The sequence below is a fragment of the Mus caroli genome, chromosome 6 (genome assembly GCF_900094665.2).
Source record: "Mus caroli chromosome 6, CAROLI_EIJ_v1.1, whole genome shotgun sequence".
NCBI lineage: Eukaryota > Metazoa > Chordata > Mammalia > Rodentia > Muridae > Mus > Mus caroli.
The window spans coordinates 85379821-85403293 of NC_034575.1; the positions used below are offsets into that span (position 1 = coordinate 85379821).

At 54.4% G+C, this 23473-nt stretch overlaps 1 protein-coding gene across 1 annotated transcript in view; it reads right to left on the reverse strand.

Annotated features, from left to right (window-relative positions):
* Positions 1–303: 303 nt before the first annotated feature.
* The window catches only part of Plxna1 (plexin A1), a 46130-nt gene continuing 22960 nt past the window's right edge, over positions 304–23473 (reverse strand). The window contains exons 10-32 of the mRNA XM_021164374.1: positions 20935–21135; positions 19253–19349; positions 18984–19177; positions 18710–18861; positions 18507–18627; positions 18119–18255; positions 16821–16988; positions 16496–16589; positions 15900–16139; positions 15655–15798; positions 15022–15256; positions 14145–14287; positions 13366–13622; positions 13194–13260; positions 8500–8646; positions 8209–8368; positions 7561–7664; positions 7221–7317; positions 6709–6899; positions 6421–6590; positions 4838–5050; positions 4593–4743; positions 304–3463 (exon numbers count right to left, since the gene is read on the reverse strand). Coding sequence (XP_021020033.1) covers positions 3368–3463; positions 4593–4743; positions 4838–5050; positions 6421–6590; positions 6709–6899; positions 7221–7317; positions 7561–7664; positions 8209–8368; positions 8500–8646; positions 13194–13260; positions 13366–13622; positions 14145–14287; positions 15022–15256; positions 15655–15798; positions 15900–16139; positions 16496–16589; positions 16821–16988; positions 18119–18255; positions 18507–18627; positions 18710–18861; positions 18984–19177; positions 19253–19349; positions 20935–21135 — 3579 coding nt within the window. The 3' untranslated portion in view covers positions 304–3367. The remainder of the gene's footprint in view (positions 3464–4592; positions 4744–4837; positions 5051–6420; positions 6591–6708; positions 6900–7220; positions 7318–7560; positions 7665–8208; positions 8369–8499; positions 8647–13193; positions 13261–13365; positions 13623–14144; positions 14288–15021; positions 15257–15654; positions 15799–15899; positions 16140–16495; positions 16590–16820; positions 16989–18118; positions 18256–18506; positions 18628–18709; positions 18862–18983; positions 19178–19252; positions 19350–20934; positions 21136–23473) is intronic.

Consider the following 23473-nt stretch of genomic DNA (forward strand, 5'->3'; position numbering starts at 1 on the left):
GAAACTGGATGGGTGTGCACATGGGCGGTCCCACACCAGGCTCCTTAATGGGAGGCCATGGTGATCCTGCCTTATANATGGGTGGCTCACAGTGANNACTGTACATGGTCCTGCCACACAGACTACCACTGAGGAGGTTCCTGCTCTGTTCCAATGAGGGGGTATGCTGTTTGTTTTCTGCATTAGATAAAACTGTCGGGCAGGAGCTCCACGGTGCCCACTGTTACCCCTGAGGATATAAGCTATTTCTGTGGTCACCTCTTGGATTCCCATTCCACTAAAATAAGACTCAGAGCCACGAGCTTTAGCAAAAATGTTTAATCTCTCCTTAATGTGTTTATTTACAAGTACTAAATCTGAAGAACCGTAAAATAGGAAATAGCCGTATATTTACACATCTGATGGCTGAGCGTATTGGCTCTGCCGCTTCCAGAGAAGCAATGGCCGAGGCCTGGTCTACTCAGACCATCCAAATGACCAGGGATTTTTTGGGTCCGGGTGGGAGGAAGGGGGTAAGAGGGAGTGTTCTGCGGCATTAAAGGACAGCTAATCATGGGCTTCACCTTAAAAATATCTTTCTCTCTCTAAATATATCTACTCTAGCTTGTGTAGCACCGATGTGAGCCACCAGATCCAAACTGGGGAAACTGGAGTAGAGGGTGGCGGTCGGGCCCCTCTGAACCAACAGAGGTTGCTGGCCTGTGCCTGGACTCAATGCAGTGTCTCTTGGGGACACATCAAGGCCCTCATCCCTGCTGCTCTGTCTATCTGTCCAACCATAAGAGAGTGGGGCAGCTGGAGAGCAGAGTCAGCCCAAGGCATGTGGAGGCCAGGCACCCAGGCCCAGCTTGGAATGGCCCAGGCACTCCTGAGTCCAGGTGCAAAGGGAAAGACCAGGCAGGAAGGGGGATGGGGCCCATGGCAGGACGGCAGTACCAAGAGTGTTAGGGCCAGGCTGGCTGGAGTAGTGCTTGCCCACCTCCCTGGACCCTAGGCCTGTAGAGGGTGGCTCTGAGCATCCACCACCCAGTGTGCGGTTGGCTCCAACCCCAAGCCATATTGAGGCTGGAGTGGAACCCTTTACAGGATACCACAGAGATGGATGGCTCTTGAAGACCAAGGACAAGCAGATATCAGAGCCCAGTCCAGAAGTGGCAGGGAAGTGAGGCCTGGCCCTGATGGCTGTGCCAAGAAGATGCGTGGTAAGAACAGCTAGGGCAGTTCGCATGTAAACAGAAATGCTAAAGTGCTTGCGAACAAACACCCTGGGAAGCTGCTCCAGGCCACCTCACCTCCTACCTGACACCCACATGGGCAAGGTGGCCTGTAGGACAAAGTGAGGCTGGCCTATTCTGAGGGAGCCTGGGGACGTGGGGCTGGATAGTGAAGGCATTGAGCCTAGAAGCTGTGCGTGGTCCAGGCAGAGCTGGAAGAACTGGGGGCTTCCATCTGAAGCCTACAACCAGGGAAGACTTTAGGGGAAACTGAGGCTCCCACCCAGGCACAGCCCGGAGGCATCAGAAGGAAGAGAGGGGTATATCCATGGGTAGAACCCCAGGCAACAACAGGGGCTTCTGAGAAACGGCTATATCCAGGCTCTGACCCTAGTATCAGCCCAGGGAGTGAGCCACAGAGTTGGGGTGGGAGTCTGACCAAAATTCATGGCCCAGGGTGTCTAGGCTCATGACTACCACAGAGGAGTTGCTCCCTGAGTCCTTGTACCTGCCACATAGCTAATAAAGGCGCAGCTCTAATCTGACTTCCACCCTGTCCCATCAGCTCCCTAGCTTGGAGTGTGAGGGACCACAAGACTAGCAGCCCATGAATGTGGAGTGTGCTGTCCCCAGCACTGATGATGGGCCTGGCCACAGTTAGCTGTCCCTTAAAATCCATTATAATCTTTAGTACCATCAAAAAGGTGAACTTGAAAAGGGAATAGGCCGCTTGCTTGCTTTTCCAATGACTAATTAAAAAAAAAAACATTTAAAAAAAAGGGTCTAACCACCTCTAGTATTCAACACTTGCAGTTTGAAAAGATCAACTCAGACTAAACGCTAGCACAGTCATGCAGGTCCACAGCTCTGCACCCAAAGCTCGGGGCACGGAATCGTGGGCAGCGGCTTCTTCCATCTTGGGGAAGTAGAGGCCACATCAGATGGCAGCTCCAGGGTCCTTGGTTTTGCTCTCTTCCACCTGGGTTCCTCCTGAATTGCCTTTCNGTGTCTCCTCCCTCAAATAATTGTACAGCACCCCATTGGGGCCAGGGCCACACACACATATATATATATACACATACATACATATATATATGTACAGGGTCCATTAAAAACGTACTGTTGCTCCTTGAGGGCAGAGGTGGACACAGTTGACCTCTAGTCCCTTGGGTCACTGCCCATGGTCAGCAGGGTGGCAGAAATGCCCCCCCACATCCCCAGGGCAAAATACCACAGGATTTCTTGTTCCCTTAAAAGCAGTACCCAGATGTCCCACTGCAGAGGGGCCAGAACACTGTTGAGAGGCCAGACTGGAAGCCACCAGGACCATCAGGGGCGGGGAGGATAAAGGATGGTGGGAAGGTGGCCTGGTATCCTCCAGAGCTCTGTGGTGGGCTGCGATAGGAGCAGGAGGCGGGGAATAAATAACGGGAACATGCACTCTGACTGGAGCCCCAGGACCAGGAGCTCCCAGAGGCACAGCCCTGAGGACAGAGAAGGGTTCGCCTAGCCATTGTCCACATGTCACTTGGAAGTGGGGTCTGCAGGCCCTCCATAGGAGGGGAGTGGGGCCTCTCTCCCCAGCAGAAGGATGTGGCACTCCAGCCTTGGCCGCGCAGAGCACGCGGTGAATCTGAGGGTGGTGGCAAGCACAGGGTGCTAGAGTAGAGGCTGGTGGGACAGCCCCAGGCTGTGACTTATGTGGCCTAGCCTTGGGTATCTCACCTCTCCCTCAGACTCTGCCTGCTGGTAGCAGCTGGAGAAGCCAAGAACTGTGAATTGGTCCAGCCCCTTGTCCTGCTGCCCTCCTTCTGGAGGGCCTGGCCTTCTATCTCGGCCCCTCAGAGGCCACCTCTCTCCCAGGAAAACCACTAGCAGCTCTTGTCAAGCAGCAAATATCCCTGGGCAGAACCAGCCACGCTGTGCTATCCTTGCCCCATGGCAGCAAGCCCCAGGCACAGAGGCGGCTCAGCAGGAACCCTTACATCCACAGCGATAAGAATTGGCCCTGCATGGCAGGGAGAGGAAGGCGAGGGCCAGGACCCAACCGCAGCCCCCACACCTGGCACTTGGTACAGGTGGGCCAAGGGCTGTCTCCTGGGTCCTCTGCTGCCCTCCTGCTCTGCCTCCTGCTGGGTGGGCACTTCCACGGCTCAGCTGCTCAGGGCCATTGTGTCCACCACCTGCTCCAGTTTGCTTCGAAGCCGCTGCCTTCGAGCCTGTTCATCTTTCTCCAGAGCCACCAGAATCTGCAGGGGTGGGGTGAGGGGTGGGATAGGGTCAGAGTCAGGGTTAGCTACCCACAGACATGGGCTGGAAGCTCTAAGGGAAGTAGCTGGACGACGACACATGACCTTGGTGTGCCTGACTCCCAGTTCCTAGCTGTGCCAACAGTTCTGATCCAGAGTACTACAGCACTTGAGGGTGAGCCCCCAAGCTCATTACCTCCACCCTCATCTCCCTCAGCAATAGGCTGTGGCTCCTGGCCATGGCCTCTCCCACCTTGTCCTTCTCAGGCTTCTGGGAGTCTTCTATGAAGTGCTCCATGCCCTGCTTCTGATGTGGCATGGCTACTGTTCTCTAGTGTGGCTGGGTTTCTTATGCTCTTCGGTTGTCTTCTTGAGTATCACACTCCTACCTNAGTCTATGTGGAAGCTCAGGCCCAACCTCCCATCCTATTCCTTAATCACTACAACCTGTGAGCCCTTCCATGGCTGGNTTGATCCCAGAGCCCTTGGCTCCACGATCTTAGACCTGTCTCTGTGGCTTCCCACCTCCAGACAAGCTACCTGGTTATCTACCTCACTGGCTCAGCACAGCCAAGCAGACCATGGTCTCCCTGCCTATCTAGATCTATAAGAATCCATCAGGCTCAGGGACACAGCCAAGCTCCAAGCCTCCACACCTAGGTCACCCTGGTCTGTATATCTTCTGCCTCTGCCCAGGTGGGCCCTAGCTCAGCCATGTAGACTCTATGGATCTTGGCCTGCCAGGCCCTCTCAGTGCCTTGGCCGGCACTGCCCACACATACCCAGTCCTTGGCTATTGGTACCCATAAGCTCCAGCCCAGAGTCAGAGACAAGTCATTCCAGAGAGAAGAGGCAGGGGAGCTGCTTCTTGGCAAAGGACAAGGAGCAACCTTTGCCAAGCCCAGAGATACCATCCAGCCCAATAAACTATTATAGGACCACAGCTTTCCATTCCAGGAAAACACTGTCACCCTGTCTCCCCACCCTGCCCCAGAGAGCCTTCTTTGTGCCCAGAATCTCTGATTTTCTTACTAGCCCTAGGAAAAGCTGGGCTGTCAGGTACAGAAGCAAAGCAAGTATTGGGTGAGCTCTGAGACACAGGTGGAACTGGGGTCGGGGAAGNGCGCACCTCGTCCTTGTACTTGGCGATGTAGGAGTAGATCTCGTGCAGTGCACTCATGCTGTTGAACTGGCTAAGATGCAGCCGGGACTGCTCTGCCAGGTAGGCGCTCATGTCTTGGTCACTGATTGCGGGCATCTTGGCAATGTCAGCATAGTACCTGACAGTAGGTGGCAGGGTCAGCACGGGTGGGGTCACAGGGCCTACTCACCCACCAACCTGTGGCCCCTGCATGACCCCTGCTGNCCACCTACCTTTCAACCCAGCTCTTGTAGTTGGGGATGTCCTTGGCATAGAGCAACTTGTTGGAGGGCGAGTCTTTGCCCAGCTTGTGCTCTGATGTAGAGCAGGAGTCCATGAAGGTCTGCGCTACCACTGAGAGGCAGGCATCTGTTATGCTGTTCTTGTGGATGTCGAACACGAACTGAGGGTTCTTAATCACATTCACCCAGAAGCGCAGAGGGAGGCTGTGGACAAGCAGGCCCAAGAGTGCTCAGGATGGCCATTCTGCAGCCCATCCCCTTCTGGACAGCAGCTAGAGTGGCCTGACTCTGTCCCCCAGAGAATGACTGGATGCCCACATGCTCAACTGGGACAGGCCCCTCACCCCACTGGCCAGACAGGACATGCTGCCAACANCCTGGTGCCTCTCAGAGCATCAATCCTCACGTTCAGCTTACGTCCATGGCCATCCCNGAGGCCTGCACTGGCTTATATCCTGCCCCTGTGCTCATCTCCAGTCCAAGCACATATGCCTTCACGCCCACCCCCTATGCCCCACAAGGCCTCAGACAGCCTTGGCTGGGCACCCAATCATAACACATGCTTTTCAAACATTAACTAAATAAAACTGGAGACTGAGGCTATTGTGACCATAGGCATGTGCCAAAAGCCTGCTAACTCCATATGGCTGAGGCAGTTGCTCTAGAATAGCCAGTGCTGTCCCACAGCAGCTCCTCCCTTGCTGGGACCCCTGACGGGCAGCCCAGATGGACCTGGGCCTTAGGCTCCCACAGCCCTGGAGGGAGACAAAGATAAAAACCAAGAGGGATCTTGAGAGGGGAAAGGAGGGATACAGGGCTCTAGGCTGAGGCCAGGACCATCCAGCACACTAGGCCAAGGGTCATGAGATTAGGAAAGCGAATGGCCAACTCTACTTGGAGGTCAGAGCACAAATTCAGGGTAAAAGGTGCTAACGGGTGTGGACATGAAAGGTGTGCCGCCCTGGTGGGAATGTAGAATGGAGGTCTGGTGCAAACTTGTAGGAGAGGAAGGTCAACTGATCAGTCTTCAGTCCAAGTGGTCCTCCTCTAAAGTCGTGGGCTATGGGGGTGGGAAGACCACACACAGTGGTAGAGCCTGCTGGGTCAGGGTTACACACAGCAGAAGCCCACAACTGTGCTTGACAGTTAAAGCCAGAGAATACTGAGCAGCCCCAATCGGGAGCACGGGACTGAGGGGCCCATGGTTAGGTTGCAGGCATCAAGGGCTGGTCTAAAAGTATAGGTGGTCTATTCTGGGAGAAGGCAGGTCAGGGCTGAGCACAGGGGAGTCACAGGAAGCACTGGAGTGAACCAACTGGGGTCTGGGTGGCTTGAATTCTCAACTGCTCTCTGAACACAGGCTTGTGCTCTGAACATCACTTCCTCTATGTTATCAATTGGGTCTGGCCCACCAAACTCTGTTTCTTACATGGCAACCCCCCACCCATGGAATTCCTACAGGCCAGAGTAGTGGGGTTGTGGCAGGATCCAGGGCTGGAAACTGGGAAGGTCCAGGGTGATCCTGGCACTGTAAGGCCCGGGCCCTGGCAGTCCCACCCCTATGGTAGTCGCACCAATTGCTCTTCCAGGTATGGCGCACATCTGAGTCGTGGATCTGGTGCTTGTCGGCCTGCTCATCTAAGAAGTCAAACATGTACTTGATGGCCAGAGGTAGGGCTGAGCCACGGTGCGCCGTGCTGAAGATGGTCTCGAACAGGTCATCCACGAACTTTTGTAGTGTTCCCTGCAGGGTGAGTAGTGAGCTTCAGGGCTGCCCAGGGCACCACCCTTCTAGGACCTGGACAGGTCTGTAGGAGCTCAGGATTTGGTCATGTGTTCTGGGCATTTTCCCATACACCTACCTTGGTGGCCAGCAGCCTGGTTAGGTAGATCTCAGAGACCATCTTGCTGCCACGGTCGCCTTCACGTTGGTCCAGGTGGTCGTGGTTCTTCACCAGGTGCCACAGTTTTGTTCCACTTTCCAGGTCTGGCGTGATCATGGGTGTTCGTGAGCGTAGGCTGTCGGGGCTACTGGCTGTACGCAGCATGCTCTCTGCAGGAATAGCCTGTCAGCTGGCAGGGATGTGTCCCTCACCCATGGCCAGACCCTGCCCTACCCCAGCCAGTTTTCCTTCAGAGGGCACCAAGGCTCCTGCTAGGTATGTTGGGGAATAGCCACTGTGGTCACATGAGATCCCTTGTTTATAGGCTATGAGGACAGGCATTGCTTCAGAACTGACAGGAAGGCCAAGAACCACGAGCCACATGTCCCCTTAGTCCTGGCATCCAACACACTGGCAGAACAGTAGGAAGGGCATCCCATCCAAGTCCACTGCCCACCCACTTCCTGCTTGCAACCCTGCCGGTCCCTCACCGTATCTGCTGAGGGACTTAGTGAAGGTAGAGGAGTTGGAGATGTTGTAGGCAGATGTCTGCTTGGGTACTAGTGCCACCGATGACCCATCCGTCACCTGTGGGCAGACATCAAGGATACAAGTCCCAGGGTGCCACTAAGTGTCCAGCCCAACCTGGGAGGATCTAAAGACATCCGTGGTTCTTCCCCTCAAGGCAAGTCATGCCACCACTCTGAACCTCCACTGGGATGGCTCCAGGGCAGATAATTACTTGGGCATGGCACAGTCCACACCTGACGAGGCACGTTCCAGTTTAAGGGAAAGAAAGCCCACACAGTGGTCCCTGGACGGTAGCGTTACCTGATAGTGAGCTAGTGTGTTCAGCCTCTTCCAGTCATTGTCAATTTTAGTGGTGACGTCCTCATCCTGAAGAATGATGCGTGCCATGCGACCCTGGCGCCACTCTACAGGAAGTAGGGTATTAGAGGTGGGATCCCCCTTCCTTCTCTCCCTCCTTTTCTTCCTCTCTACCTTCTATCCAAGCTCCTCATTCTACTGGCACATAGAACAAGGGAGTGGGGGAAGAGAGGAAGACAGGGAGGGGCTTGCTCTGCACTTGAGGAAGAGCCTGGGATAGAGCCAGAAGCTGAGGCTCCCCCACTGGATAGCTACACTCACAGGCTCAGAGGTGGCATAGTCTGCCCATGGGGTTGGCCATTCATCTGGTGCCTGGTTGAGCCCAAGAGGTAGGCCCTGCTCTACCCAGGTTCCAGACATATCTCCTTGGGATCCCAGAACTGTGTCCCACATTTTTTGACTTTTGACTTTCCCCAGTGCAAAGTTCTCTTCCTTCAGCTCAGACAGCCCTGGCTTCCCAGAGAATACCAAACTTACACCCAGCTGCTTCTCCATGGGTCTCCTCCATCACTCTACTCTGGCCTGCAAACCGTAGCTTATTCTGTCACCTCCCTTGAATGCCTTCCTACCATAGGACAGCCCACCACTCACCCAGGTCCATGTCCCCGGCCTTCGGCCGCTGTGAGTAAGGCACACCCTTGTACACAGCATCCAGGAGCTTCTCCTTGACCTGGGTCACGGTGTCACAGTTCAGCCCCTTCACAGGAACCTCCGGCGCATTCTCATGTTCAGGGTTCACACAGTTCAGGGTCTGTGTGTGAGGAGGGTGGTATTGTAGCACCAGTCACACCCCTCACTTCTGCCAGTCCTGTCTACTCAGTTCAGTTCACCGGAAGGGGAGGATCCAGGAAGGGGGGGGGGCGGAGTGGTGGGTGGGCTCACCAGGGTCTTGTAGTCAATCTGCTGCCGAATGAGCTTGTCTTCGCTCAGAGAGTAGCGGGCCTCCCCTGTGATGGCGTCAATAGGGCCCTTCTCCATCTGCTGCTTGATGGCACAGTACAGCATAAAGAGCGGCTCCCCAGCACACTCCTGTGTGGGGTGGTAGGGTATGAGGCTGGGATAGGACCTGTCAGCCCTTTAAGGGCTATCTAGCTATTTCCAGAAGCTCCATCTCCTCTTGAAGGCAAGCCTGTCTCTGGAGCCAGCACCAGGCAAGGATATCTAGTGAGCGATACCCCCAGTATCCTTATGACTGTAGACACAGAAATCCTTGAAATACTACCCTCACTCACACCAAGTGCGATCGTGATCTGCTAGATGACTAGAGGCCAACCTAGCCAGAAGTCCAGCATCACGAAGAACATGCTTTCACCACAATCACTAGCACACACACACTGACTCCTGATGTTCCTTATCACCAAGGGACAGAGGAACCCACAGACTGGTGGCAAGGAGAAACAGGGACTGGCAGGGTAGCCTCTGCACACTTGGCAAGAGCCTGCATTGTCCCTACCCTCAGCTGTCATCTGGCTTTGTGCACTGCAGGTGTGGGGCCAGAAGTAGGGCCACATTACTCAGCAAGCTGAGCGGAGCAAATGCTGGAGCTCAGGCTGGTCCCATGGCCCTGAAGGCCCACCCCTGACTGTAGCAGTCACTCCTCACAGAGGCTGCTGGCTGAGAATGCCTAGGCCAGAGGCTAGCCCAGGTGGGCCCTTGGCAAGCCCATGGTGACTCTGTACCCAGATGTCCTAGCCCCTTGTTAGCATCTGAGGCAATTAAAGAGACAGCTGCTAAGGAAGGAACAGCCAGGAGCATAGATCATCCCTAGACCTTCAGACAACACGCCTATCTTTGAAATTATGTTTCATTTGCAAACTTGGCTTCATTAAGTCAGCTAGGAAGTGGGAGGGAGGGGGAGCAGGTTGGGACTCAGAGCCATCAATAGCTGCCTGTTTTGGCAAACACTCCCTCATAAGGTTTCCCCAAGTTAGAATGCCTGCCCATAGGTTCCTGAGCAGAGTAAAAGGAGCAGAGGGGGCAGGCCAGTGCCCAAGCCTTGGATGCAGACTTGCCCAACCCTAATGCTTCTGCCCCAGGAAAGCCAGGGCTTCTGAGAGAAAGCTCAGACCCAGAAGGACCTGAAGGCCTGGACTATCACTTTCACCAGGCTTTCCAAGACGGTGAAAGAGCAGTCAGAGCCCAGAGCCCAGGGAAGAGGCGGGCCCAGAACAAAGCAGACCTAAGCCTAAGGGCTCTCTCTCTCTGGGCCTCATTTCCCTGTCCCATTACAGGGGAAAGGTAGGGCCCCAGCTTCCTGTCAACCCTGCTGAGAAGGTGTAGAGAATAGTTCTTTCATAGAGAGGCAACAGAGCAGAGGAGCATGGCAGTAAATGAAGCAGGGCACCAGCTTTCCATCTTCAAGGAAAGCCAAAGTTAACCCCTACCCATACCATGCACTTCACCTGTAGCATAAACACTACAGATGATGGAACGTTGGTATTTAAAATACCACCCCCCACCCCTTTACCAAACTAAAAAAAAAAAGAACCCTAGAAAATATACAATTGTGGCTTCAAAGAAAATGAAGGTGGCTAGTCAAGCAAGTTGTTTAACTTGTAGAATAAACGGCAGTCAAGGAAGCGTGCTGTCCGTACTCATGCACATCTCCAGGGATGGTATCACAGCACCCAGGCCAGGAAGGCTCTAAGTCAGCAGAGCTTATGCTGCAAATGAGGATGCACCTGTACTCATTCTGGAAGCCCTCACAGCTCCAGCAGAAGGCTGCTGTGTTGGGGAGAATTCACATTCCCCTAACACCTCTGCCAGTGTGACAGAGGACAGTGAAAGTGACATTACTGTGTGCCACCTGAAGACATGGGCCTAACCCTCCTGGGGTGGGGTACTAGGACCCTCTGTGAAAATCACTGAGGGTAGGGGGTGAACTTCGGACCAGCACGTCAGTACAACCAGAACTCAAGACAAAAAATGTGAACAAAACCTGTTCCTCTACCTGTAGACATTTGCTTCCACTCAGGTCAGTGACCCACACTGGATAGTGATGGCTGTGACCACCAGAGCTGGGGCCCTGCCCCCTTACCTCACATTGTTGACAGTGTAGTGACAGGCAGGCAGAACTACCTCCCTCATACATTCTAGTCCCATGCATCTGTGAGCAGGGGATGGGCTCAGATCCTGCCCAAGTGCAGACTCATGAGAACACCATGCATTCTGCTTTCTTTCCCTTCTGTTCTCCCCAGGCAAACTGAGCTGTGTATGTGGGATGGCTATGCTGGCCAGGCAGGGCGATTCTCATTCTAGGAAGGGTCTGCTCATGCTTCTCAGAGAGTTCTCATGGCTTAACACACCTGCATTTCTAGTTGTCCATTACATACTGTGTGCTGTAGTTGACTACAAGCGACTGACCCGAAGGAAAGCACAGTAGCAGTGCAGGCCACACACCTGGGTCAAACCAGCCAGCAATGCAAGGTCTTCATGGATAATTCTGCTTAGAGGGCATCCCCACATCAGTCAAATTCAGAGGCAGAGATGATAAAGGTGGTACGGTGGAGGGAGAGAAGAGGGACAAGGAGTGTACCATGAAGACAAGACCAACGGTGCAGAAGATGTTGACAAGGGCTGCACTTTACAGATGTACTAACTCTAGTGACTTGTACACACGCCAGAGGCTGAAGCACGAAGGTCATGAGTTCCAGGACAGCCTGGGCTATCTAGGGAGACCTTGTCTCAAATAGTAAGATAAGGGTTGGTGAGATAACTCAGCAAGTAAAGAAGCCTGCTGCCAACTCTGCCAACTTGACTCTGATCCCTGGGACCCACATGGTGAAAGGAGAGAACCCACTCCTGCAAGTTGTCCTCCCACTTCTGCGTGTGCATTGTGGTAGACACCCACATAATAAAGAAAAAAATGTAATTTCAAAGAAATCTAAAAGGTAGTGTATTTTGTATTATGTATGTTTTAATCCAGTAAAGCATTTTTTTAAGTCTGTGGCATGGTAAAAAGAGACCAACTATTAAACCATGAAAGGGTGAAGGACCCTGTCTTATGCCTGAAAGAAAGCACTCTGGAAAGCTATGTAGAATGTGAATGGAGCCTTAGACTCCAGAGAAGGCAGAACTATGGGCAGGAGAATCTGCTGCAGCTCAGGGAAGTGTATCTTCTCTCAGCACCACAAAGCAAACATGTATCAAGAGGCCTATGTGTGGCGCCATGGCCACAGACGGGGGAGAACAAGCCCAGGCCAATCTGGCTCACTCCTAGAGTATCAGTTTTCACTGTACAGCTCAAAAGGCCACACAAAAACCAGAGCCGAGGAGACTAGAGGACCTGAGAGTAACCCTGGGGGAGTCGGCCCATTTCACTTCTCAAGCTTTGCTTCCTGCTGCTCCCCCAGTCGCCTTGCTCCCCACCCCCATCAGCATTCCTACACCCTGACTGCTCTGAGACACATGCCCTCCGTGAGGCCGTCCCAGATGTCTGATGGGCTCTGCTCCCCCTGCCCCACACTGACAGGTGCAGAGCCAGCTCTGCCAGCTTCCAGTGGCGGCCTGCCTCCCCACACTGCAGCAGCAGACATTGCAGAGCTGGCTCAGGATCTGAGACCAACGGGGTGAACTGCACCCGCTCTTCTCTTGCTGTGGAGAATGAGGATCAAACAGGGTCAGCGCGTGTCAGGACCCAGCATGGGCACAGCTGCTGGAGTGCTGATGCTTTTGCTCGGCCTTGCTGCTTCTGGTTCAGAGCCTGCTTTAATGACCATGTAAACAACTGTCCACAGAGCGGCACTTTCATAGGAGATGGGCACATAACTATCATGGGGGCCGCTGTACACACAGGTCCCCTCTCCTCACCTGTCCCTGTGCCATCCAGGTCACTTTTCTTCATCTCTGGTCCCTCAGACCTCCCGTCTCTTACTCACTGCCATGTCCTATCACTGGCTCTCCTCCTAGCAAGTAAAGGCATCCCACCAGGGATCTAGTTCTGAGCAGACCCACGTGCTAGCACTTCTGGCTCATCCAGAGCTCATGGGGAGGACAGAGTCCAATGCTGGCAGACTCAGCACCAGCCCCACCCTTGCCACTGAATCCACACAGCACTGGTCAGGGCTGACACACACAAGTTACACTCCCAGGTAGACCCACTGTTACCACTTGTGACATGCATCCCATTGGCCATGAGGTCAGAGGAAGCCAGACTTTGGAACTGTGTAATTACCCAGTCTCTTAAGTGCAGGCAACCAGTTCAATCAACCAGCCCACCCTGGCACCTGCAGGGATTGTGGGAGCTCTGGAGAGCCAGAAGCCCAGGACAGACTCACACCCCACCAAGGGGCACTCAAGGGCCAGTGTCAGCCCTCCCTCAGAAGCCTGGCTAGATGTATCCTCCTTCTGAGGCTGGCAGCCAGCTCCAGGTACCAAGCAGAGATCCAAGCTTATATCCAAACTCGAGCTTGGGCACTGACTTCAGAGCGTGAATGTAGCAGCAAGTATCAACACAAGAAACAGCTAAGAACAAGTAGTCTGGGTGGCTGGGCTGGGCCCTAGGACCTGGCCTCTGCCTTCTTGGCTTCCTCCCCTCCCCAGCCCTTCCCTCCACTCATTGGGCCCCTGAGGCCTACCTTGAGGAACTTATACAAAAGGAAGGTGAACCAGTTGGTCAACATCTTCTCTGCCACTGATTCGGTCCTGTGGGGAGGGAAGCAAATGGAAGAGAGGAGTCGCTTTCATCCCCAGCAGGTGGTCCCCACAACCCCCACAGTGACCCCACCAGCCAAGCTTCTCTCACTGTACCTCCGTAACAGGAGCTTGGGGTGGTTCTTGCTTTCCAGGTTTTTCTCGATGAGGTCGGACAGCAACTGCTTTAGCACTCCTGTGGCATACTCCATCTCACCCTGCAGGGCTGTCATGATGAGTGAGGCCACGTTCCCACGGTCACGCATGGAGAAGCTACGCTGGGCCTCCAATGTGCGGATGAAGGTTAGCAGGAAATGCTTCTTGGTCAACAGCTGTCCGAACAGTGTCAGCGACTTCTCCACATTGGCCTGCACCTGGGGGCACATAGGCCTGCTCAGACCACGGGGTACATAGCTCCAACAGCTAAGGCAGGGGAAAGGTCTTCTGGGACACCGAGCTACTTGGGCCTGGAATACACAGGTAGACCAGATTGCCCTCACTGCACATCGAAGCTCAGTACCTAGATCCTCCAAGGGACCCAGGCAGGTGGATGGCAGAAAGCCCCCACACAACCAAGCATAAGGAGAGGAACCAGGATCTCAGGCTAAAGGGCAGTTGGCTTGGGTGAAGCCTGGGGCACTGTTCTATGCTTGGGGTCTCCTTCCAGCCTCCTGAAGCACTATGGGCAATGGTGTCACCCAAGGCAAGCTACCTGCTCCAGAAATCAGGCCCTTGCCCCAGAGCTCAGGGTCCCAACCCTGTGTTGGCACCAATATGGGTCTGACTCCATACTCCCAACTTGGCCAAGCCCTGGAACTTTCTCTGGAAGGCCATACCAGCCCCCATTTCCTTGGCTGTCCACCAGCCCCCAGGGACCTCTAAGGTGGCAGTCCTACCTCCATCTCCTTCAGTACAGGATGGTCCTCAATCCCAGGAAACAGCACTCGCATGGCATATGTGCGGTAGTCAAGGAAGGGGATGCCAGCACCATCCAGGTCACTGGTCAGCTCATGGATGTCCGTCTGTAGCTCTGCAAAGGCTGTGCCCAAATGTGGGGTCAGGGGCAATGTGAGATTAAGGACAGCACATTTGAGGTTCCTCTCCCCCTTCTCAGTCCTAGTCTGCCTACTGTGTGGCCAGGATCACTGGTCCTGACCTTAAAGAAACCAAGTGCCTTTCTGTGCCTCAGATTCCCTAGTTTAGAACAGAGGGGCAGGGCAAGCTCTGGAGCACCTAGCAGGTTTGGTGAAGTGCTACAGCTTCACTTCCTGGTTGCTGCCAGGCATCTGGCCTCCCCTCTCTAGCAGGTCTTGGCCCTGCACAAGTTGGCAGAGAAGGTATCACGTACACTGGATGTTCAACCTTCCTCTGTAGGTTGGAGCCAAGGGCCTTCATTCTCCAGTCCTGGCTCATGTCTGCTTCCTGTCCACCAAAGTGGTCTACAGGGCAGGGTCCCAGCCAACCATTCGACTATCTAGGACTCTCAGGGGCTAAGCATGATCACCTGTATGTACTCTTGCCTCACTATGGTTATCCAAGGGAGTGGGCACTGTTTCTGTGCCCATTTGACAGACCAGAAGATGGATATAAAAGATCAGATGGCATAAAATTATAACTAAATTATAGCTGTATAGAAGGTGGTCCTTTTACCAGTGGGACGATTCTGCCATCTGTCATCTCCCTGGGACTGAGCCAGACAGAGCCCAGTGGTGGTGACTGACTCAGCACTCAGACTACCTCCCTGGCTCTGGCCCTACCCATCTCCCTGCTGACCTTCCTTGCACTCGAGGGCCACCCGTGACTCCAGGTTGTCCATCTGGAGCTGCAGCCGCTTGAGGGTACGGTCAGCATCCCGGGATTTGCGTTTGTAAGCGATGAGCACAGCCACGATGACCAGCAGCAAGAGGCCACCCCCACCACCGATACCCACAATGGCCGGCAGTGTCAGCAGGCTGTCCGAATACACCTGCAGCATCCCAGGTGAGAACTCGAAGCCCCCGGCCCGCACCTGCCAGATGGAGTAGAGGTACTCAGAGGGCATCGGCCCCTCAGAGCCTGAGGCCCTGTGCAATGGCCCTTAAGTCGCCCACAGCATCTATCTACCTGCCTGTGGACAGTATCTTTCCAGCAGGTGACAAAAGTGGATAATGGTGCAAGATGCTGGGACATGAGCAGACAGATGCCCAGCTCGTTAACGTCAGTCGAGAGAGGGGCTCCAAGTAGGAAAGATGGCAAGGACTGAATGGGGCCTGCATTAGAACTCAGCTCCATGGGGATTTTCTCAGAGGTGGGGTTGCTCTAGTGGGGGTGGGGTCAGCAGGTCAGGAGGGTGGTTCCAGGAGACCACAGATAGGCTGTGACAGGGATTTCCTGGCCCACTGCATAAAGAAAGCTTAGGGTATGTACCGTGACTTTGTGCTGCCCCGTGAGGTTGGGTGCTTCACACAGCAGCTGTGTCTCAGACACGGTGAGGATACAAGGTGTGGAGCCGATGAGCACCGTGTAGTTGAGCCGGGAATTGCCAGGAGCAGGTGGCAGGAGATTCCGCCCCTACAGAGGTCAGGGTGAAATGAGGGCAATCCTGAGGTCTTTCCACAAGCCCCATCCCAGAGCAGGCTCTGCAGCAGGAGGCCACAGTGGCTGAGACCTACCTTGAGGATGAGAGGGGAGCTGGGCTTCAGCTCCAAGAGCCCAATAGGGCTAAGTGGCTCCAGTACAGGGTCCGGGTAGTAGAGGAAGGCGGAGCTGTTGAGTACTAGCAGCGTGCGTACATTGTCCATGATGAAACCAATCTCATCTGGCCGCTCTCCCAGCTCTGGCGGGCTGCGCTTTGGGTTGTCTATAGACGGCGCCCGGCACACCATGGTGGTGTCATTGTACACCATGCAGCTCTGGGACACAGGTACCAGGACCTCAGACAGGCTTGCTTTCCCATTGTGGGCCAGCTACCCAATAACAGCCCCACCCAGGGAATGACAGCTCCCTGTGTAGATGACCTAGGCACCAAGGGAACGCTTGTTCAAGATGTCCATTCTTTTCTAGTCTGGGAGCTGGACAGGCCCAGGGATCACCCCTAGCTGACCACTTTGTCCTCAAGGCCTCAGCACAGACAGGTAAGCAGGGGGAGGCAGAAGCAGGGGTGTTAGCAGCCGTGGTTACCAGTCTAGAAAATACCCATATGGCCAGGAGGGGAGTGAGAACAGAACAGAGTGAGGCAGGGGATCAGAGGCACAGGATATCCACTCACATTTTCCCTCTCAATGCCTCCATACTTGGCCCGGATTCGAGGTTCACGGACAGTGGCCAGATTGGTGCCTGTGACTGTTAGGAGGGTCCCACCACTAAAGGAAGAAGACAGGAATCAGACAATGCCCTAGGCCTAGAAATATAAGAGACACAGTCTCTTCTTGCATGAGCAGGTGGTCAAAGCTCAGCTGGAGCACTGCTTGCCAGGATTAAGAACCTTAGGAGGCTGCCACTGAACAAACCACCATAGACTACCCTGGAGAGGGACTCCCTGACCCAACGTGGGGGACAGGGAGAGGCTTCTGGCTTCACAGCAGGTCTCCTACCTGTTGATGCTCCACTCAGGGTCAATCCTCAGGATAGTAGGGTCTTCAGTATAGTTGTACTTCACCTCGGGGTTGGAGAGCTGGGCACGATTGATGTTGATAACAATAGGGGCGCTGCCAGGAGCGTGCCCGGGTGGTGTCAGGCAGCGGATCTCTCGTGAGTTTCTCCTGGGATGGGGTGAAGATGGGCGTGGGCACTGTGAGGGCAGCATGTCAACACACCAGCAGCTCTCCACTGGTGGCTGAGAACTGGCTTCCAGGGAAAGGCTGGGGCCTCCCTCGGGTGGCTACTGGGATGACTACTTTTGACCTTTGAATGCCCACCACTGTCGGTCCCTACCCTAAACCCTGACTGGCCTCTCTCATCCACATTGGGCTGTATACCTACCTCCCTTAGTCTTGCCTTCCACCGCACTCTAATGACATCATCTCTAATGCAGATGGATGAAATGGATCCTGCCTACTGATGCTGGCTATTCGGGAGACCCTGGCTAAGCCTGTCTTCTAACAAGTATCAGCCAGCCGTCCCAGTCTACCCTGCCAGGCTTGGGATAAAGACACCTTGCAGATGACAGGCTACTGCTCTGGAGGTCAAAGAGACTAAATTACAGGCCTGACCCTTCCCACCTGTCAGCACTGCCTTCCTCAGACCCCTGAGTATAGAGTCCCACTACTACCTACCAAGTGCTTTGAACTAACCAGCTCCCTTTTTCCCTACTGTACATACACCTGGAAAAGACCCTGCACCTAGCAACCGTAAGCTGGCCTGGAGCATGGGGTCACAGGTCACCTTCACTAGCAGTCAGCAAGGCAATACCTGCTCTGAGGCCCTGTCACTTGGCTATATCACTGCAGCCTGGAGGCCTCATAGCCTCCAGACTACAAACACCAATGATTAGTTTGATAACGGGTAATTACCACAGGAAAATATTTAAAGGGCCTTTCCATTATCATCCTTAATCTAAAATTATCCACTTCAAGTCTCGAGGCTTTTGTTAAGATGTCTGTTTTCTCTATTAAACTTTTTTAAAATACTTTTTATTTTGCTTGTAAGATAGATGTCCCCCCTTTTTAGGAGGAGCTACTGGAACCAATAGGCAGTACCCTCTGAGGCCAGGCCACACCCCCTTTCTACTCTGGAGGCTGGCCCCCTATCTCCATGGCAACCTCTCCTGCCTCTAGGTTTCCATAGTGATCACCCCAACCAGGTTTTCCATACCCGTTGCCCAGGCAACAGGAGGGGGACAGCAGAGCCAGGAGGGAAAGCCCTGTGTCCCCTGACTCCTCTCACCCCATACCAGGAGAAGGAGCAGGGCCGACCGCCAATGGACACAGCTACATCACTGCCTGCATTCAGATGGCTCCCTTCGATGCCAATCCAGGTACCTCCAGACAGAGGCCCACGGGAGGGGCTCACTCGGTAGAAGGTTGGTGTCTGCAGGAAGATGACTTGTTAGAGGGAATTCCCTCTTAGGTGATCCTCTAGCATCTGGGCCCCTTACCCTGTGTTCCCACACAGGCAGCCCTGGGGGCAGGGGTAACCACTCCCTTGTAGCTGGGCTCAGCCTAGGTATGGGCAACGGGTGCAGTGCCCTATACTAGAGATGAGTCCAGGCCTACTTCTGCAGTATCCTTAACTACTTTCTGGGGGCAGCAGGAAGCAGAGGGCAGTGGGGTGGGGCTTACCACAAAAGTGAAGCGTTTAGGGGACAGCGCTCGGTAGTGGAGGGAGCAGTCCCGCACACACACCTCCACCAGGGCATCATGGGCCCGCAGCGTGCTGGCATCTCCAATCTCGCAGACAATCCTGTGGGTACGGTGGGGCTCAGCACTTCAAAAAAGCTCCCCCGGCCACTGAGGCCCTCACCACCCAGCCTAGTCTGCCTTACTGTTCTGCGCTGATGTACTCGCTCTCCACAGGGCTGCAAAGCACCTTGCCCACGTGCACGCCTAGCCGCACATCCTCAAACCGGAGGCCCAGATTCTCACCGGTGATGGTTAGTCGAGTCCCTCCCTGCCGAGGGCCTGTCTCTGGGGACAGCTGCAGGAAGGCAGAGGCTGGGGCGGACATAGCAAGGTCTACCATGCAGGGTGGGAGGAGATACTGGGTGGGCTTACAAGGGTGGGGCTGCCTAGGTGTTGGACTGGGTTTCCAGCTCCTACCTTGAGAATCTTGGGGTCTGTGCAGCGGCTGCTGCCATGGTGGGCATGCATCCAGGAGGCTGGTGAGTCAGCTGGGCAGTGGTGACGTAGGGAACAGCGGCGCTCAGCTACACACCAGCCGCACTCAAAGCGCGGGTCTGCCTTGAGGCAGAGGCCGCAACTCTGGCGCAAGGCTGGGCACTTGTAGAGGTGGGCTATGATGGTGGGAAGGTTAGTCAGCACGGACCATCCACCATCCACCCACCCAGGCCACCAGCCCCGCTACTCACCCTGGATGTTCTGGGGGTTGTCAATGACAAAGTTGCCATTCCACACAACTGACAGGTTCACGGGCAGATCGCTGACATCATTCCCCTCATAGGAGTACTGTTGGAAGCAGGCACAGTGATCATGCTTAGGGTGGTAGGCTACCACCCTGTGCTACATGCAAGGTCATTGGTGCCTGTGGGGGCCCCTCAACATCGTTGAAACTGACTACTGAATGGGCTTGCCTACATGTAAGCTGGACTAGAACACATACAGCTCTTCTGGTCATCTTTCCACACATGGCTTCTTTTCTAGCTCCATGGCCCTGCTCCCTCCTGCCAAGTTCTATCTCCTACAGCCATGAAGAAACCACATCAACTGCCAGTCTCCATGTGTTATCCTCCAAGGCTGTCTCAGACACTACTTCTAAGAGCAGGGCCATCCTGCCTGAGAGGAGGTGCAGTCAGCTGTCTGGGAGAGTAGGGCTAGCTGAGCCCAAGAGCATCAGGAAAGCTCTGTGAACATGAGTTTTTGTCTGCTGAGTTGGCAGGACTTCTGAGGTGTGTGTGCTGTTCCCACATCTCCCCAGGCTGGCCTGCACTTAGGGTACAGCCCCTCTCAAGGGCCAGGCCTAGGCTTAGTTGCCTCCCACTTTCTGCAGCTGATGACTTCAGCTCTGTACTGTGTTTGGGCCCAGGCTTGGTATCTCAAAGGGGTGGCTCAGCAATTCATCACTATTTTATCTTGAGGAATTTAATTGAATCCTATCAAATTTCCTGATACCCTTTCTTCCCTTTAAACACTGCTGAAGGGAAGATAAATGGGGGTCTGCAGAGAAGAGGACAACAGAGACAGGGATGGAGAGACACAGGAAGCAGAAGCAGGAAAAAGGGGTGATAAGAGTCAGAGGGAAGTGTGGGTGGTGCAGGTTATGTGAGGAGCCAGTAAGAGAAGGATGGGAAGTGAAAGAGGTGAGTACAGCCTTCCCTATTTGGTAGAGAGCTGTCTACTCTGACCCCAACTCCTACCCTGTAAGACATTCCTGTCAGCCAAGGGCTGCTGGAACCAGGGGCGAGGACAACTGAAGTCTTGCCAACAACCCGGTGTACACAGCTCTAATAATCTGGGCCTAAGCCTGTTCCAAAAAATTCATTGTCCTCCTGACTGTACACTTCCTGGACGGGGAAAATGCGGCCTGCCAGTAGTCAGGAGCCAAAGGAGAGCTCAAAACCTGAGCTCAGGTGTCCCGTGCACACCCTGAAAGGGTTTGTTCTCCAAAGAACTCTCTGCTCTAGGAAAGTCCTCAGTACCAGACTGCTAAACTCAGTGGCAACTTTGGGAACGTCACTGTGAGATAGGAGATTTCCACCATGGGTTTTCCCTACCCACCTAGCAAGGCCACCTGCTGATCTTCAGACGGCCATGGTGTGGGTAGTCTTCCTTTATGGCCAAAGGACACAGACCCAGGCTTTGGTCGCTTTACCTGGCTGTTTCACTTAAGAACCTGATGGTGCAGCCCCACCACCACCCCACTCAGCTACACCACCCATACTCACCCAAGGACTCAGTGTTGGCCAGGAAGCCAACAGAGCCCTCAGATCGTGGCCTTTCTTTGCTAACAAACCAGGTCTTGGGACCAAGTAGGCAATGACCCACTCCAAAGCATGGAGCATCCCACCTGCCTGCCCGACTGCTATTTTCTCACCGAGGAGTTTTGGCACTGCAGGCTGGAGCTGTTGAATCGCAGTGCAGTGACTCGGGCTGGGCTGCCTGGGATGTGGAAAAGGCACTCGTACCCTCGCTGACCCGACTGTGGCTGTGGCAGGTTCCGTGCAGCCAGGGTGATGGGCTTCACCACACCCACTGGCACATAGATGTGGGTAGAAGGCAGGATCTGTGGGCAGTCCTGAGGACAGCAAAGCACTGGCTGAGCTGGGTGTGATGGCAGCAAGAGGTACAAGTTCCATTGCGGCCCAGGCTATGGGGACTCACAAAGCCAGGTTCCCTGTGTCACTCTGCATGTGGGCACCGCAAAGACAGTGGTCTTCAGGTCCTGCTCCAACCAGGCTGTGGCTGCATGGGGCTAGCCTTTTACTCTTGCCATATTCTAGGACCTCACTACTCACTCTCGTGGCCACAGGTACCCCATCTGGCCCATAGCTGCAAAGACTTGAAGCAGGAGCCAAAAACAGGGTGCTGGGGTAGCAGGCTCTCAGCTGGGGGCCCGTGGAGTGTAAAAATAGCCTGGGCCCTGTAGAAAAACAGCAGGGTCCCCCAGGGCCAGGGTTTCAGCAACAATAACTGATGCAACGCCCGGCTTGCTTGCAGCATGGCTGGCAGCAGCCTCAGGAGGAGGCACCCCGTGGGAGCGTGTGGTGCAGCTTTAAATAGGGACGCTGAAAACAGGCCTGATCCCTGGGGACTGGCTTGGCTCCCAAGATGTAGGCCCAGGATCTGCTCTGCAGAGCCCAAAGAGCCTAACCTCTGACCCAGCCTCTCATGGTTTGACCCTAGAAGATCTGGACAGGCTCAGTGGGCAAGACTGTGGGATGGCCCTGTGTTTACTGGCCATCAGCCCCAACTCAGGTGGCAGCCCTGGTGAAGACACTGGTATGCAGGGCCACATCCACATTGCTGTCTTCCATACCATCTGAGGAGCACTTAGTGACTACACCCCAAGACTCAGGCTGTGATGGGACCTAGCTGAGAGAACAGCAACAACTTAGTGTCAGCCTCCCCTGAGCCCCCAACGGCCCCTGTGAGCTGAGCTTACCATCCATCTAGTATAGCATACCAGGCCCAGAGCCGAGCATTGCTCACTGACCCCTGTAAATACCGTTGGGTGACTGCAGCAGACTGAGGGCAGACATGGCTGAATCCTCCTGCCTGCCCCACTAACCCAACACTGTCTTCCCAGCTCAGTCCACCAGTCACATCCTGGATGGAAGACCTGCTTGGACCTCCGGTGTAGCTTCCACCTCACCTAGCCTCCTGTATCCTATCCAAGCCCAGCAGCGCATCTTCTAATTATAGATTCTAGAACTCATAGGCCAGGCTGAGTGGGACCCTTGGGGCACACAAGGTCAAGCTGAATTAATCCCACCAGACACTTATACCTCAGGCCCTGCTAAGAGGAGGTCACAGAGCCTTTGGGGTCTATTGGTTCAGGGACTAGCAGCCCTGAAAGGTCTAACTATTTCCTTGTTTCTCAGCAGCCCAAGGTATGCCTGGGAGACACTGCAAACACTGCGGAGTGGAACCAGTGTCCCTGCCTAAGGGCTCCTGATTATGCCTTCACTCCAGGACCAACCTGGAAGTAGGCAAGACAAGGGGATGTTTTTGGACTTTGGTCAGCTCCTAGTCATCTGACCCACAGCCCTCTCCCTCATGCAGACAAATCTACTTCCCTATTGAGAACTCAAGGTCATCCTAGGGCTTAGCGAGGGAGAGAAGCCAAGAGTAAGATCCACCAGACCACTGGGAAGGCCACTCTCCACCCCTACAGCAAGGTCAGAATGTGGAACTACTAGGACATGCCAGGTCCCCAGGACTGTCAGCGTGAGCTCTGATGACCAGGTTTCTGTGAGGTTCCTTCTAGGGCCTAGCACCCCATGCTGGCTGCCTATCTCACTACCTGTTCCGCAAGCCCCCGAGTACAGGGTGGCAAGGTGAGTGCTTACAGGTCTTTCTGCATCTTCGAGCCAGTATTCTGGGCACAGAAAAGGATCTTGGGTTAGAAAGTTTGAATCTGCATGAGGTCCCCCAGAGCCAGAGGCAGGGAGATGGGGTGTGCTGCCTGCCACTGTATATGCTATGTCTATGGCTATATAACACTGGTGACCTTCCATACAAAGCTGCAACTAAAGAAGAGTATGCACACATGGGATCAACCCATTCTCCAAAAGTCCCTTCCCTGACGCCAGCCCTGTGCAGACAAACCAGGCTCTATGCTGCCCATCCCACCCAGAATACTATGGCTGCTTGGGTATGAGAACCTGAGTAGGTTACCATCCAGGGGGAGTCCTCTGTTAATAAAACTTCCTAGAGGTGATGGGCTACTCAGAGCAGGATTAGAGGGAGACCAGAGAAAAAACCTGGACTGCCTTGGCTTCAGGAACCACCAACAGGGGTCTCCCCTGCCTTCTACTAGCATACTGCTGTCTCCAGGGCACTGCACAGGCCTCTGGAAGTGGCCTCAGGCCAGCCCTGGCCAGGTCCCAAGGCCCCTGACTTGGCTCCTACTT